Genomic DNA, 15,048 nt, shown 5'->3' on the forward strand with positions numbered 1-15,048 from the left:
TGACCTGGTTAATTTTTTATTTGTATAAATGAACAATCACAATAACTCGCCACATCACACTTGTCTAGGTGCTCATGCCTCAGACCTTCAGCTTGAAGAGAAACACCAAATGGTTCTTGTAAGAGTGAGCTGGCATAAACTGGACCTCGGTCAATAAATGTTTTCCATAAGTTTATTAAAAAGTTTCAATTTCCTTTAACATAGTAAAGCCTGATGCATTTCATGCCCATGTATGAAAGGGAAACGTTTCAATATCCTTGAACATAGTAAAGCCTGACGTGTTTCATACCCCATGCTCATTCTTACACATCCAACAATATTAATTCCCTATTCCATACCTTCTTTTGCTGGGTATAACTCCCATCTCCTCACTGTCTCCATCCTGAGTCACCCTTCTGGCTTGCCACCATTCATCATCAGAAGCATTGATCACATGGAGAATTTCCCCATATCTGAAGCTGAGCCCTTGGCTAGGGAGGCCACTGTCTTTGCTCTTTTCATAGTCAAACATAGCTCTGTAACAAACATCAGAGAAATTGCATTAGAAATACTGAATTCCAGGCATCTTCACAAAAAGCAGTAGGATAAGAATAATGGTTAAAATGGCAATATTTATTAACAGTTATAATTCTTACAATTTAATTAAGGAAAAATATAAACGGAAGTGGTTTGATAAGGTTTATATTATATTAAAGGGATACTGTCATGGGAAAAAACATTTTTTTCAAAATGAATCAGTTAATAGTGCCGCTCCAGCAGAATTCTGCACTGAAATCCATTTCTCAAAAGAGCAAACAGATTTTTTTATATTCAATTTTGAAATCTGACATGGGGCTAGACATATTGTCAATTTCCCAGCTGCCCCTGGTCATGTGACTTGTGCTCTGATAAACATCAATCACTCTTTACTGCTGTACTGCAAGTTGGAGTGATATCACCCCCTCCCTTTCCCCCCAGCAGCCAAACAAAAGAACAATGGGAAGGTAACCAGATAACAGCTCCCTAACACAAGATAACAGCTGCCTGGTAGATCTAAGAACAACACTCAATAGTAAAAACCCATGTCCCACTGAGACACATTCAGTTACATTGAGAAGGAAAAACAGCAGCCTGCCAGAAAGCATTTCTCTCCTAAAGTGCAGGCACAAGTCACATGACTTGGGACAGCTGGGAAATTGACAAAATGTCTAGCCCCATGTCAGATTTCAAAATTGAATATAAAAAAATCTGTTTGCTCTTTTGAGAAATGGATTTCGGTGCAGAATTCTGCTGGAGCAGCACTATTAACTGATTCATTTTGAAATTTTTTTTTTTCCCCATGACAGTATCCCTTTAAGGAATAATTCTATAAATAATGTCATGTTCCATTACCACTAAGGACACTTTGGTCAATGGATCTTAGAAGTTATGTAACAAGTTACTGCTTCAACATAATATATTTATATAAATGGAGAAATTGATGGATTCCGTCGATGCAATGGTAGGGAAATTGTATAATGATAGTTTTCTCGTACGGAAACTGCATCACCTGTTCCCAGAATAGAATAAATGAACATTGGCAACATTCCTTCATAACTAAACAGTTTCCTTTCCTTTTTAATTATTAGATTTCTCATCTCTGTACTTCCCCAGTTCTATAAGGTCTTTCTTATAAAGCTGCACTGCCTGCTGAGGGTTAGACTAAATTGTGCTCGTCTTCGTTGCACACACTCCATGATTCCATCTGAAATACCAGATCCTTTTCCTTTAGGAAATGGGTTTGAATAATTTGTTGTAGGCCTGATATTATTACCTTGGCAGGATTCATATATGAATCAGTTCTAGATAAGGTGTAACCCCGGTGGTCTTCTCCACTCAGCTCATTATCCAACCAAATAAACATGGACTCTCGGTTGGGGACACACAACACAAGGCATATCTAGTAGTGATGGGCCAGATACGAATTTGCGGTGAATTTTCACGTTTTGCTGGTGAAAAATCTGCTGCATCAAAATTATTTAGATGCCCATCGACTTGCATTTGGACCAAATATTATTATTATTATTAACATGTATTTATATAGCGCCAACATATTGCGTAGCACTATAAAGTAAATGTGATTATACAACTAAATCACATGAATTACATACATAGAATTTATGGAGTAACAAACATCACAATCAATACGGGTACAAAAAGGTGAGGAAGGCCCTATGCATAGGCATACAGTCTAAAGGGAAGGGAGTAATACACAAGATGTGGGAGTGGGCAAGATCGAATTAAGTGGGTGAGAAATGTGGTATTGTATGTGGTGTTGGGTTTGGTAGTTAAGCAGAGTGAGGGGAGGCTTCTTGAAATAAGTGCGTTTTCAGAGATTTCTTGAAAGCAGAAAGGTTGGGAGAAAGTCGGACAGACCGTGGGAGAGAGTTCCAGAGGAGGGGTGCAGCCCTTGCAAAGTCTTGAATGCGAGCATGTGAGGAGGTAATGAGAGAAGAGTTGAGTAGCAGGTCAGTAGAGGAGCGTAGTAAGCGGTTGGGTGAGTATATAGAGATGAGTTCAGAGATGTAGGGTGGGGCAGAGTTATGAAGTGCTTTGAAAGTCAGTGTCATTAATTTGAATTTGATTCTGAAAGGTAATGGAAGCCAGTGCAGGGATTGACAGAATGGCGAGGCAGAGGAGGAGCGGTTGCTGAGGTGTATGAGCCTCGCAACGGTGTTCATTATGGACTGGAGAGGTGACAGTCTCTGGAGGGGGAGGCCAATTAAAAGAGAGTTACAGTAGTCTAGATAGTCACGCGTATCAAAATTGACGCACATCAAAATAATTTTGACGCCCATTGACTTCTAAGCAAATTTTTCGCAGTTTCGTGAATTTTGCCAACGCAAAACTGCACAGATTCACCCATCACTAATATCTAGCACAGACATCTTACAATGAGCCAGCTAGTAAAGTGCCTCATTCTGTGGGCCATGACTGTAATTAGCCCTCTAATGAAATGTTATTCTACTTTCTGTTGCCTCAGTAAAAGGTTTAACTGTCCCTTGGCATGTGTTATCCTAAGTAGAATTGTTATCCTTGGTAAATAAACTGTTATGGGGAACAATAAGAAAATCAGTAGCGTGAGCTTCATAGAGAATGGCCAGACTCGTTGCTGCAAAATGTGATTTCAACACTCTACATCCTGGGAGTTCCACCTTCCACTGCAACCCTTGGGGATGGGTACGAAAGCTTTGGATAGTATGGGCCACTCAATAACATATTTGGGGGGAACAGAAAGCAGTACAATGATTATATAAAGAAGTCAGTGGGGCCATACCTATCTTTCCCTATTTCACAATAAGGGGGTTATTTACTAAACTACGAATGCAAAAATCATGAAAAATTAGCTTCAAAAATCCATTACTTTTTCTGTTACAAAAACCTTCAGTATTTCCAGCGACTGTATCTGATGGCAGCGAATATAGACGGCGTTTTATTATTTTTTATTTTTCCAGTTGGATTGTGAAATGAGCTCCGGCAGTGCAATTGCATTTATAATGCACGAAACTCCATTATATTCAGATTATACTTCTTGCTGAAGCCAGACTTTATTGTCTCTATACGACTGAACAAAAAAAAAATGGAAAAATATCATGAGACAAATGAAATGCTGAGAAATGAGTAGTATCGACATAGACACTATTTTTTTTAATCCCCACTCATATAATTTCAAGGTACAAACTTCCACTGTATAGAACATACAGAATAGTGAAACCCCCAAAATAATTGTAATGTACTCATCAGTCAGGAACCTTGAAGGCAGCTGTTACGCTCAGACGCACAAGGAGAACCCATGCGGATTTTGGTGATCAGCAACGCCCTTTTGGGGCCCCGGGCTTTCTGCCGCGGAAGGATTTGGTGCGTTTGGTAGTAGAAAGTCCGTAAAAGAGGTACCGGCAAGGATCAAGCAAATCGTAGTCACAAAACAGGCAAAGGGTAGAGGCAGGCGGCAGAAATCGAAGTAAAAAACAGACGGAAGTCAAAAACCATGAATGTAGAATAGCGAAATAACCCTTTAGCAGGGCCTGTAAACAGAAGCCAGCTTGGGCATTGTAAAATTGGAGAAAGGCCTTTTTAAAGGGGAATTTGGCGCCAAAAGATGACGTCATGACGCTTGGCGTCAAAACATGAGAGTCACTACGCTCAGCGTCAAATGCAAGCGAACCGACGCCGGCATCACTTACGCATAGCCTATGCATGTGATGTCAGCGTTACCGTGTGCCTGCGCCGCATCAGCCAAGGAGAGATGCGCCGATAGGTAAGAATGGCAGGAGATCTCCCGGCACTAGTGATGGGCGAATTTATTCGCCAAGCGCGAATTTGCGGCAAATTTGCGTGATTCGCCACCAGCGAAAAACGGGCGCCAGCGTCAAAAAAACGGTTGCCGGCGTCAAAAACGAGACGCCGGCGCTGTTTCGCGAATTTTTCGCAGTTTCGCGAAACGGCGCAAATTCGCCCATCACTACCCGGCACCGATGCCTTCATCATAAGTTTATCTGAAGGTGACCTTCCCTTTCAGAAATACATTTCCTTGTAGCACATTGGTTCTTAGAGAGAAAAGAACTGATTATGGAAATGTTTCTTACAAACCTCAAGAGCTCGATGTGATGTGCAGCTGGGAAGACTAATATATCTGTAGCCTCTTTAAGATCATCTTAAATGAAGGCCATAAAGCAATAGATTGTGCACAGAGTGAGACTTATAAGCTGAGGAACGGTGTAGTTATTGGTGCCCAACTTGATAGAGCTGCACAGTATACCACCCTGCGGGTAATCAATAGGTGATGTGCGAATAAATTCACCAGCCGTGAATTTGCAGCGAATTTCCGGGTTTTGCCGCCAGCAAGTAAATTCACCAAACTGCAGCGAGAATTCACAGGCAAAATCCACCTTGTCAAAAAAATTTGGCCATGAGTCAGAATAGTTACACACATAAACATAGTCGCGCGTCAAAATTATTCGGACGCCCATTGACTTCAATGCATTTGGCCAAAATAGGCGCACGTATAACAATTGTCGCGGCTGCTGAAATTTACAAGTGTCAAAATAATTTTGACGCCCATTGACTTCAATGCGTTTCACAAATTTTTCACAGTTTCGTAAATTTTGCACAAAATTCGTGAATTTTGCACAAAATTCTTGAATTTTTCAGTGAAATGGGACAAATTCCCACATCACTAGTAAATAACTGAATGTGACTTTCACTGAACAAATTCAGCCATAACCAGGCTCAACAGAAACACTATGAGATACTGCTGAAACTCAACTCTGCCTCTGGGATGTTCGAGGATCCATTCCCCAATGTCTCCCAGTGTTGTTCTGCTTTAAGCTGATAATTTCCCCTGGAGATTCTGCAATGTGATGAGTCTTGGCTTTGTTTTGCCGATTAGAAGAAAAGGATCTTGTGTGTTGGGTTTCACCTGAAAGCTCTGGATGCTGAGGCTGCGTAATATGACAAACGAATGGATATTCATGAATAAAATGCTGAAAGTATACTCAAAAATAACGATAAAAGTCCTGTTTGAAACAATGTGCAAAAAAACAGGCTTCTTGTTGGTCTTCAAAAGCCACTTATGGTACCAAAGCCTACATATTCAACATGTCTAATGATCCCGGGTCACTGCTGGACATTAAGGGGCAGATTTATCAAGGGTCGAATTTCGAAGTAAAAAATACTTCGAAATTCGACCATCGAATTAAAATACTTCAACTTTGAATATTGAAGTTGAAGGATTTTTTACCGAATTTGGCAATCAAACGATCTAAGTAAAATTGTCCGATTGTACGATTAAATCGTTCAAATCAAACTATTCGACAGATTTCAGCGATTGATGGAAGGATTTTCCTTTAGACTTAGAAAACTGCTCTAGAAGGTCCCCATAGGCTAACATAACACTTCGGCGGGTTTAATTTGGTAATGTATTGAAGTCGAAGATCGAAGTGACAGTACTTCGATTATCGAATGGTCGAATATTCGAACAATTTTTACTTTGAGTCGAAGTAAATTCGAAGTCGTAGTATCCTATTAGATGGTCGAAGTATCCAAAAAATTACTTCAAATTTCGAATTTTTCGAAAATTCCCTCGAATTTACTTTGACCCTTGATAAATCTGCCCCTAATAGATAGTAATGTCACTGGGAATATATTTCCATTCTAATCCTTCTCATGAAGATCCTTTGATGGTGACATCTGGTGAACGAAGAAGCCATAGATGGTGTTTGACTTTACCTTGGTATACATACTCTTCAACAACCACAATACTGCTGTTTGTATCATACTATAGGTATGGAACCTGTTATCTAGAATGCTCAGGACCTGGGGTTTTCTGGATGAGAGATATTTCCATACTTTGGATCTTCATACCTTAAGTCTACTAGAAAATCATATAAACATTAAATAAACCCAATAGGCTGGTTTTGCTTCCAATAAGGATTAATTATATCTTAGTTGGGATCAAGTACAAGCTACTGCTTTATTATTACAGATATGGGACCTGTTATCAGGAATGTTCGGGACCTGGGATTTTGCGGATAATGGATTTTCTTTCATTTGAATTTTCATGCTCTAAGTCTACTAGAAAATCATGTAAACATTAAATAAACCCAATAGGCTGGTTTTGCCTCCAATAAGGATTAATTATGTCTTAGTTGGGATCAAGTACAAGCTACTGTTTTATTATTACACAGAAAAATGGGAGGCAACCTTTCTGTAATTCGGAGCTTTCTGGATAATAGGTTTCCAGATAACAGATCCCATACCTGTACAGAGAAAAAGTAAATCATTTTTCAACATTTGGATTATTTCATTATATTGTAGTCTATAGAAGATGGCCATTCTGTAATTTGGAGCTTTCTGTATAATGGGTTTCCGGATAATGGATCCCATACCTGTATAAATTACTGTTCAGATGAACTGACCTTTTAATGTACTTTTTAATCTCTTCAGAAAGCAACACCAAGGCAGCTGCTTTATACGGGGCTGCACATATTGTGTTCCAACCTTTCTACATCCCTCCAGATGGTCCCCCGACTGCTAAAATCTCGCCACTGTTGTGAAAAATCTCTACAGCAGTTGGGATTATATTCATCTGAATAAACACGGACCAGTGATCAAGTCACAGAGATCATTTTCATTTACCTAAAATAAAATATTGTGACATTTTTTTCTCCAACCAAATATTCTTATAGCTGATTCCCCGCAGGTTTAAAGCTCGTTGCCAGTAAGCAGTGCCGAGCTGAGAAGGAGACATTTGTCTAAGCGGTTTTGCACTTCACTTATCTTACACGTACAGGAGAGAGAAATTGTTTGCAAATAGAAATAATGTTTGAATAAACTGTGTGTCGTGCTCCTCTTGCATATAGTAATAAACATGATAGCAGGATGGATTCTGAACTTGTAGCCTTGCAGCCATGGGGGCAGCCATTCAAGCACAGGATACACAGTAGATAACAGATAAGTACTACTATAGTTTATATAAACAAGCTGCTGTGTAGCCATGGGGGCAGCCATTCAAGCACAGGATACACAGTAGATAACAGATAAGTACTACTATAGTTTATATATACAAGCTGCTGTGTAGCCATGGGGGCAGCCATTCAAGCACAGGATACACAGTAGATAACAGATAAGTACTACTATAGTTTATATAAATAAGCTGCTGTGTAGCCATGGGGGCAGCCATTCAAGCACAGGATACACAGTAGATAACAGATAAGTACTACTATAGTTTATATAAACAAGCTGCTGTGTAGCCATGGGGGCAGCCATTCAAGCACAGGATACACAGTAGATAACAGATACGTACTACTATAGTTTATATAAACAAGCTGCTATGTAGCCATGGGGGCAGCCATTCAAGCACAGGATACACAGTAGATAACAGATAAGTACTACTATAGTTTATATAAACACGCTGCTTGGCGTCAAAACATGAGAGTCACTACGCTCAGCGTCAAATGCAAGCGAACTGACGCCGGCATCACTTACGCATAGCCTATGCACGTGATGTCAGCGTTACCGCGTGCCTGTGCCGCATCAGCCAAGGAGAGATGCGCCGATAGGTAAGAATGGCAGGAGATCTCCCGGCACTAGTGATGGGCGAATTTATTCGCCAGGCGCGAATTTGCGGCAAATTTGCGTGATTCGCCACCAGCGAAAAACGGGCGCCAGCGTCAAAAAAACGGGTGCCGGCGTCAAAAACGAGACGCCGGCGCCGTTTCGCAAATTTTTCGCAGTTTCGCGAGTTTCGCGATATAGTGTAAAATATAATGTTACCCAGGAGTTTCATGACCTGTTTTTATACAGGTCATGGAACTTCAAGGTAACTTCTAATATCCTCATATTTTACAACTGGGGGTACTTTATTTATTATAATACACAAGTTTCAGTGAGTCATGTGACTGAAATGACATCAGAACTCACCGTTTATAACTGATGACATCAGAAATCACCGTTTATAAGGATATTATTTTTGAAGATATTCATGGCTTTTGTGTATTATATATATATATATATATATATTGTCCTAAGTAATGACTCAGCCTGAAGGGGATTTAAGAGAACTGATCCAATTATTACAAGGATTACTTATACTGCTGGCTGAATATTGATCTCTGTGGGTTTTGGAAAAGCGCTGATATTATTTATTTCTCTAAAAATCAACATTAACTAGATCTAAAAAAAATGTCAATTTGTGTCAGGAGTGTGTGGGTGTAATAGGCATTTATAATTCCACAATAAACAATTTTTTGAGCATATATATATATATATATATATATATATATATATATATATATATATATATAAACAGTATCAGGGTGGGATTTCTTATCCAATATTAAACAACAGTGGGGGATTATTTTCTCATTGGGTTACATACGTGCATAGACAAGCATTCATGTGTTATATGAAACTTTGCTTTCCTGATATTTTACCTCTCTATCTAATCAAGGTCAGACTGGGCGGGACCCCAGGAAAAAAACCGGGGGGCCCGCTCACACAGCCGTCTGAGAAGCTCCTTGACCTCCCCCTAGGGTTGCCATCTTTTCTGAAAAGTTTTACCAGCCGGTGGTGGGGGGCGGGAACAAAATGGGCGGTCTCTGATGCAAAGGGGGTGGAGCCACACACCATCATGCAAAAGGGGGCGGATCAACATCACGCAATGGCCAGAAGGCCGAAAAAAAGGTTTTGAGTGAATTAGGGGCAGGCCAAGGGCTTTTTTTTAAGGTTTTTACAGATTTACCGGCAACTACATTGTTACACATAAGCACAAGCAGTATAAATGAATGTTTCCCATAGCCACACAATTTCTTTCATTATAAAGATACAGACACTGAAGAAGCCACTGAAGAGACAAAGACCACTACGCTAATTCACTAAAATGAGAGGTTTCGCCCTGGGCGCCGAACGCTGTTGACTTTTCACTTAGCTAGTAATCCTACGCTAGTAATTAGCTAGTAATCTTACGCTTAGGTCAATTTGACTAGAGGAGGCTCATAAAAGTCGTATACACGTCTTTTTTTAAGAAATGTTGCTGTAAATCAGTGATCCCCAACCAGTAACTCATGAGTAACATGTTGTTGCCCAACCCCTTCGATGTTGCTCCCAGTGGCCTCAAAGCAGGGGCTTATTTTTGAATTCCAGGCTTGGAGACAAGTTTTGGCTGCGTAAAAAACAGATGAACTGCCAAACAGAGTCTCAAGGTGAGTTGACAATCCACATAGGGGCTTCCAAATGGCCAATCACAGCCCTTATTTGGCACCCCAGGAACTTTTTTCATGCTTGTGTTGCTCCCCAACTCCTTTTACTTCTGAATGTTGCTCATAGGTTCAAAAGTTTGGGGATCCCTGCTGTAAATGCTTGAAGTGGCCACTTTTTATTACAAATGTCCAAGGAAGTTTAATAAAGACATAAAAGCTCCTCTGATGCCTTAGACATGAGCCAAACCTAAAATATATGTGGCATGCCCCTCAAATGTGTTAAAAAAATCATTACTAGTTCGGACTTTTGAAGGAAATCCTGCATTAAAAATAGAAAAGTCGCCTGCGTTTTTTTCCACTTTTTATGACTTTCCGGGGTACAGGATATGATGTCACTGACTGTTTGAGAGGGAAATAGCTTCGTTTCAGAAGTTCGCCTAGTCTGAGGTGGCGAAGGAAATCTGGCAAAAGAGGTGACGTTCAGAAAAATCCACAATTTAGTGAATTTGCAGAGTGAAAAGTCGCCTGGTGATAGAGTGTGACCGAATGATAGTGAATTGTCGCCTGCGCCTTTTAGTGAATCCCTGCAGATGTGATTTCTGGTGAAAAGTTGCTAACGTTAGCCACTTTGCCCTTTAGTAAATCTGCTCCAAAGGCACCAAAAAAAAAACAAAAAAAAACATTTCAATCAACCCCTGATTTCAGAAGAGACCACATATGAGCATCTGCTCTAATCCAGCTCTTCTTAGTGTCATTAAGTGAACGAGGGAACGAGAGCCCAATCATCTTCTCTGCCTCCCTGAGCCGCGCCGAGCTCCTACTCGTTACTGCCTTTGCTGCTGGATAAGCACAGAATGTCTATTCATTAGTGCGCGGTTCTTATGGGATCAGCGTGATGTAGATTTCACAACAAGTCTGTTCCTGGAAACCAGTGGTTGTCTTGCGGATAAACATCTTTACCATCAATGATAATCACTGAACGCTATTCAGAATACTTTTATATGTATCTTGCAGCTTTGTTCCGGCTTTGTCGCAAACCCACTCAAAAGTTTTTTTTTTCAGTGGTTCAAATGCAAAGTCATGCCGGCTCTTCTTATTTTTCCTTTGTTTTTCTTAGGGGATTTTTCTCTTATAGTAAGTGGCAGTGAGAATAATGTCCTACTCCAGTGCTTTCTACATACTGGAACTTCATTCTTATTGTTTTCAATTGATTATAGCATTATTACCTTATAATACACAAAAGCCATGAATATCCTGTAAATTATATCCTTATAAACGGTGAGTTCTGATGTCATCAGTTATAAACGGTGAGTTCTGATGTCATTTCTGTCACATGACTCACTAAAACTTGTGTATTATAATAAATAAAGTACCCCCAGTTGCAAAATATAAGGATATTAGAAGTTACCTCGGAGTTCCATGACCTGTATAAAAACACTCGGCCTTTGGCCTCGTGTTTTTATATGGTCATGAAACTCCTCGGTAACTTATAATATCCTTATATTTTACAAGAGGGGGTACTTTATTCACTATATTATCTATTGTACTACCAAAGAGGGCAATATTTGTTTAGAAAGAAAGGAGATTTTCCCTCCCTGAATGGGCTATATAGGGACTTGTAAGGCTAGACTCACTGTACTGCGGTTCCAGGTGGAAGCTTAACCTTTCTAAGATTGAGCTCATGATATTTTCCAGCCTATGGACAAATTTCATGTTAATGATTAAATACACTTAATTTAGATAAAGGAAAAGTACAAGTGGCATGGATCCGCATTAAATAAGTGACCGCATTGAGCAGAATTGTAGAAACCATCCGTGGAGCTGCATTTGTGCAAATGAAATAGGGATAAAAAGAAAACAATGTTCAACTACACACCAGGGACAAATTTCATAACAATAACCACAGCTGATGCAGACCCAGCGGCTGCAGGGGGGCCCAGGAGGTCCAGGGGGCCCCATGAGGCCCAAATAATGAGCGGATTTAAAATATAGTGGTAAAACCTCTGGATATGTTGGGGCCCTAAAATCAATTTGCTGTGGGTCCAAGTACCATTTAGTTCCACCACTGTCTACACCCATTCTTATCCACCCCACACCTTGTACTGCTAGCTTTGGGTACAAGGGGAGCACTAGGGAATGGCTGTTCAGATGATGTGACAGCATTTCAAATCTCCTAATGGGGCTTCCTTGTAGCCATTACTACAAAATAACTAGGTGCTTCGATGGGGTGCCACAGTATAAGGAAGACCTGCTGCCCCTAAGGACATACTGCCTGACTATCCCATAAATTCAATCCTAATTTTACACCATCTCAGATCTGTGTAGCCCACTGCTGTTACTGGGACTAATTTAAGGGCAGACGAATATTTTGGGGTAAAAACTTGTATGAATATTCCACTTAGTTGACCTCAACCAGCAGACAGGCAGGGTGAAAAGGCAGCAACCACCATTTATTTGCACTTTGCACCCTGCTTTCCATCCTAAAGGAATGGCCACGGCCTCTGAATTTGGCATTGCTGTATTCAGGTAGATCCCACCCTTCCACCCTCTATCCAAATGACTTGCAAATTAGGCAGCATTGGCAGACACAAGCCACAACAGGACCCTTTACTTACCCCCCAGGGGTGCCCATGTCAGGACTAAGGTGCAGACAGAAGTGCTGTTGATATGAGGGGGCAACCTCTTGCCCCCCTTAGTGCTTTTAAACTTTTGCCTGGGGTCTTAGTAACTAATAACTCATAACTTTACTCTACCCCTAGACTGGTATAAGTCCTATGAACAAAGCATCTCAGTTCTCACCTAACCCTTGACGCCACTGGATAACACATAAGCACAAGTGTCTTGACTACCAACTGACCAGTATAAATGAAGTACGCTTGCATTCAGGGTCAGAGTTAATGACCCCAAGTGTCCTCTAACTACTAATCGTCCAGTCAAAACTCAAGAATGATATCTTCAAGCAGGATACTAAGGGCAATGACATTTAGAACTTCCAGAGCTTTCAGGATCACAGGTTTCCAGATAATAGATCCCACAAATACTCCTACAATTCTCTTCTCTGTATTAAATAAAGCACAGATCTTTCAGGTAATAATAAACATTTAGGCTATGGAAAATAATGAGTATTAAGGTAAACAAAGATCTCCGATAAATTATATTCTCCCTTTTTATAGCTCTGGTGCAGCTGATTATATGTAACATTTTCAGTGCAGGATCATCCCTGTTGTTGAGAGTGGAACATAGATCTTCCTGGAGAAACATTACTGCTCCTGCAAAGACTTTCTATTTAAAGACGAGCAGAACAAAAACCACACAAAGCAACCATCAGCAGAATAACAATTCAGTGCTGGAGGGCATACACAGAATACATCACAGAAATTGTCGCTGAGTGTCTAGAAAGAGAAATACCTGATTATTTTTCTCCTCTGTGCTTAATTTTACAAGTCCAACTTAATGCTGGCACACTAATAGACATACTGGGCAAGGGGCCCGCTCTTTCAGGGTTTTTTCCCCCAATGAGCCTGAAATTCATATCAGTATTAATCTAGTTTAGGAGACTCTAGCAGCTGATTTAATGATAAAACCAAGCTTGCCTGGATTCCAATTAACCGAGTGCTCCAACAATGTCAAGTTAAATTAACTCAGTTAAAAGAGTGCAGAGATCTTAATCATTCAATAGAAAGGTGAAACGAACCAACGATGCATAGATGCACTCAACATTTTCCCAAAGGAGATTCTGGTTTAACCTGTGCTATCACATTCTAATTACACCTAGGAATGAAGTGCAGATATAATTATTTAGGCATAGCCCAATATCCTTTTGGGAATAGCCTGAGATATCACTTACAGACAGTGAAATATTACTTGAAAAAACCTGAGATACCACCTTGGAAATAGGCTGAGATATCACTTCGGGACAGCTGAAGATATCACTTTGGTAAAGCCGGAGATATCTCATTGAGACAGCCGGAGATATCACTTTGGTAAAGCCGGAGATATCTCATTGAGACAGCCAGAGATATCACTTTGGTAAAGCCGAAGATATCACATTGGGACAGCTGGAGGAATCACTTTGGGACAGCTGGAGATATAACTTTGGGACAGCCAGTGATATCACTTTGGGACAGTTGGAGATATAACTTTGGGACAGCCAGTGATATCACTTTGGGACAGCTGGAGATATAACTTTGGGACAGCCAGTGATATCACTTTGGGACAGCTGTAGATATTACATTAGGACAGCTGGAGATATCCCTTTGGGACAGCCGGAGATATCACTTTGGGAAAGCTGGGTATATCACTTTGGGAAAACCGGAGATATCCCTTTGGTAAAGCTGGAGATATCACATTGGGAAAGCCGAAGATATCACTTTAGGACAGCCAGAGATATCACTTTGGGAAAGCCGAAGATATCACATTGGGACAGATGGAGATATCACTTTGGGAAAGCCGAAGCTATCACTTTGGGACAGCGGCAGACATCACTTTGGGACAGCGGCAGATTTCACTTTGGGACAGCTGAAGATATCCCTTTTGGACAGCCAGAGATATCACTTTGGGACAGCCCAAGATATTACTTTGGGACAGCCGGAGATATCACATTGGGACAGTGGCAGATTTCACTTTGGGACAGCTGAAGATATCCCTTTTGGACAGCCAGAGATATCACTTTGGGACAGCCAAAGATATTACTTTGGGACAGCCGGAGATATCACATTGGGACAGTGGCAGATATCACTTTGGGACAGCTGAAGATATCCCTTTTGGACAGCCAGAGATATCACTTTGGGACAGCCAAAGATATTACTTTGGGACAGCCGGAGATATCACATTGGGACAGTGGCAGATATCACTTTGGGACAGCTGAAGATATCCCTTTTGGACAGCCAGAGATATCACTTTGGGACAGCCAAAGATATTACTTTGGGACAGCCGGAGATATCACATTGGGACAGTGGCAGATATCACTTTGGGACAGCCAGATATATTACTTGGAAATTGCTGCAGATATCACTTGGGAATCAGCCCAGGCTGATTGTTGATATATATTTAAAACATCTGTTGCACTGACTGTGATTAATCATTTCAGACAAGGGAAATTGATCTATCTATAAATAACAGTGGTGGAATATGATACAAGCATGACTTGAGTGATAGCCAAGGAAGCTGGAGCAACTCTTCCCTTTTCCATATCCTTTCCATATCCTTCCACTGACAGCAGATATGACATTCACACCTTTCAGACTATCTGTTTTTTTTTTATCAAAGCACAAATAATCATCTTTCATCAATATCCAGAGAATTTTACAATGTTACTTATGTTGATTAATTA

At 40.5% G+C, this 15,048-nt stretch overlaps 1 protein-coding gene across 7 annotated transcripts in view; it reads right to left on the bottom strand.

Annotated features, from left to right (window-relative positions):
* Positions 1-15,048, bottom strand: part of LOC108710034 (disks large homolog 2) — a 621,594-nt gene that overhangs the window by 50,998 nt on the left and 555,548 nt on the right. For all 7 annotated transcript variants that reach the window (XM_041584606.1, XM_041584605.1, XM_041584603.1 and 4 more), the window contains one exon: positions 339-515. In XM_041584606.1, the coding sequence (XP_041440540.1) occupies positions 339-515 (177 nt within the window). The remainder of the gene's footprint in view (positions 1-338; positions 516-15,048) is intronic.

Source organism: Xenopus laevis, chromosome 2S (genome assembly GCF_017654675.1).
Source record: "Xenopus laevis strain J_2021 chromosome 2S, Xenopus_laevis_v10.1, whole genome shotgun sequence".
NCBI classification, from domain to species: Eukaryota; Metazoa; Chordata; class Amphibia; order Anura; family Pipidae; genus Xenopus; species Xenopus laevis.